At 44.1% G+C, this 2,874-nt stretch overlaps 1 protein-coding gene across 1 annotated transcript in view; it reads left to right on the top strand.

Annotated features, from left to right (window-relative positions):
• The first annotated feature begins 598 nt into the window (after positions 1 to 598).
• fat3b (FAT atypical cadherin 3b) overlaps positions 599 to 2,874 on the top strand; it is a 231,967-nt gene continuing 229,691 nt past the window's right edge. The window contains exons 1-2 of the mRNA XM_029766750.1: positions 599 to 610; positions 1,098 to 1,303. Of these exons, the coding sequence (XP_029622610.1) occupies positions 599 to 610; positions 1,098 to 1,303 (218 nt within the window). The remainder of the gene's footprint in view (positions 611 to 1,097; positions 1,304 to 2,874) is intronic.

Genomic DNA, 2,874 nt, shown 5'->3' with positions numbered 1-2,874 from the left:
ACTCTTCCTGGGGTTTATTATGGATCCCCATTAGTTCCTGCAAGGCAGCAGCTACTCTTCCTGGGGTTTATTATGGATCCCCATTAGTTCCTGCCAAGGGCAGCAGCTACTCTTCCTGGGGTTTATATGGATCCCAATTGTTTCCTGCCAAGGCAGCAGCTACTCTTCCTGGGGTTTATTATGGATCCCCATTAGTTTCCTGCCAAGGCAGCAGCTACTCTTCCTGGGGTTTATTATGGATCCCCATTAGTTCCTGCCAAGGCAGCAGCTACTCTTCCTGGGGTTATTATGGATCCCCATTAGTTCCTGCCAAGGGCAGCAGCTACTCTTCCTGGGGTTTATTATGGATCCCCATTAGTTCCTGCCAAGGCAGCAGCTACTCTTCCTGGGTTATTATGGATCACCATTAGTTCCTGCCAAGGCAGCAGCTACTCTTCCTGGGTTTATTATGGATCCCCATTAGTTTCCTGCCAAGGCAGCAGCTACTCTTCCTGGGTTTATTATTGATCCCCATTAGTTCCTGCAAGGCAGCAGTTACTCTTCCTGGCCTCCCATAGTCTGTTCTGGACTTGGGGATTGTGAAGAGACCTCTGGTGACATGTCTTGTGGGGTATGTGTGGGTGTCCGCATTCAACACGTTAGTGAATGACTTTAACATGTTATCAGTGCAGCATTTCCCCAAAATCAATCAATTGTGTGTGTGTGGTGTGTGGTATGTGTGTGTGTGTGTGATGTGTGTGCGTGTGGTGTATGCGTGTGTGTGTGTTGTGTGTGTGTGTGTGCGTGTGGTGTATGCGTGTGTGTTGTGTGTGTGTGTGTATGCGTGTGTGTTGTGTGTGTGTGTGCGTGTGGTGTATGCGTGTGTGTGTGGTGTGTGGTGTGATGTGTGTGCGTGTGGTGTATGCGTGTGAGTGTGTTTGTGCGTGTGTGTGTGTGTGTGCGTGTGGTGTATGCGTGTGTGTTGTGTGTGTGTGTGTGTGTGTGTGCGTGTGGTGTATGCGTGTGAGTGTGTGTGTGCGTGTGTGTGTGTGTGTGTGTGTGTGTGTGTGCGTGTGTGTTTGTGTGTGTGTGTGCGTGTGTGCGTGTGTGATGTGTAGGTGCGGGCCACAGCACAAGGTGGGCTGGAGGCCTTCACCACCGTCTTCGTCAACATCCTAGACATGAATGACCTTCGACCTCTGTTTGCCCCAACCTCCTACTCCTTCGTGGTCCCCGAGGGCTGTCCGTTGGGCGCCAGCGTCGGCAGAGTAACGGCCACGGACGCAGACGTAGGATCCAACGGAGAGTTTTACTACTTCTTCAGGTATTACGTTGGTGTTGTTCCATCTGTCCTTCTCCTGTTGTTTCTCCATTGGTGTTGTTCCTCTGTCCTTCTCCTGTTGTTTCTCCATTGGTGTTGTTCCTCTGTCCTTCTCCTGTTGTTTCTCCATTGGTGTTGTTCCTCTGTCCTTCTCCTGTTGTTTCTACATTGGTGTTGTTCCTCTGTCCTTCTCCTGTTGTTTCTACATTGGCATGGTTCCTTTTTAATCATGTAAAGTATGCCTTGACCTTTGTGTGACCTTTGTGTGACCTTTGTGTGACCTTTGTGTGACCTTTGTGTGACCTTGCTGTGACCTTTGTGTGACCTTGGTGTGACCTTGGTGTGACCTTGGTGTGACCTTTGTGTGACCTTTGTGTGACCTTGGTGTAGGATCCAAAGTGTAGTTTTACTATTTATTTAGATCCGCTGTTGTTTTACTAGTTTTAGTTTTATATATTTTAATAATATAATAATATGCGCCATTTATCAAAGCGTTCATACATTTTCCGTATGGGTAGCCCCAGCGGGATTCAAACCCACAACCTTTTCATCCTGGAAATGTATGATGTATGTGTATTCTTTCTCACATGTTATTATTTATATATTATTTATTTATAAATGGGGTAGTTATTTAAAATTCATGTTAACCACTATTAATGCACACTGACGGAGTCTATGCAACTTATTATGTGACTTGTTTAAACACATTTTTACTCCTGAATTTATTTAGGCTTGCCATAACAAAGAGGTTGAATACTTATTGACTCAAGACATTTCAGCTTTGACATTTTTTTAAATTAATTTGTAAACATTTCTAAAAACATAATTCCACTTTGTCCTTAAGGGGTTTTTAGGGTGTAGACCAATGACACAACATCTAAATGTAAATGTAAAATCTAAATGTAATCCATTGTAATCCAATTCAGGCTGTAACACAACAAAATGTGGAAAAAGTCAAGGGGTGTGAATACTTTGTGAAGAACCCTGTATGTTTGGGAGGTAATTTGCACTGCGTAGTACTGTACCAAATGTACAGTGAGTGAAAAAAGTATTTGATCCCCTGCTGATTTTGTACGTTTGCCCACTGACAAAGAAATGATCAGTCTAATTTTAATGGTAGGTTTATTTGAACAGTGAGAGACAGAATAACAACAAAAAAATTCAGAAAAACGCATGTCAAAATGTTATAAATCGATTTGCATTTTAATGAGGGAAATAAGTATTTGACCCCCTCTCAATCAGAAAGGTTTCTGGCTCCCAGGTGTCTTTTATACAGGTAATGAGCTGAGATTAGGAGCACACTCTTTAAGGGAGTGCTCCTAATCTCAGTTTGTTACCTGTATAAAAGACACCTGTCCACAGAAGCAATCAATCAATCAGATTCCAAACTCTCCACCATGGCCAAGACCACAGAGCTCTCCAAGGATGTCAGGGACAAGATTGTAGACCTACACAAGGCTGGAATGGGCTACAAGACCATCGGCAAGCAGCTTGGTGAGAAGGTGACAACAGTTGGTGCGATTATTCGCAAATGGAAAAAACACAAAAGAACTGTCAATCTCCCTCGGCCTGGG

This window comes from Salmo trutta, chromosome 12, assembly GCF_901001165.1.
Source record: "Salmo trutta chromosome 12, fSalTru1.1, whole genome shotgun sequence".
Classification (NCBI taxonomy): Eukaryota; Metazoa; Chordata; class Actinopteri; order Salmoniformes; family Salmonidae; genus Salmo; species Salmo trutta.
This window is presented reverse-complemented; position numbering and strand designations above follow the sequence as displayed.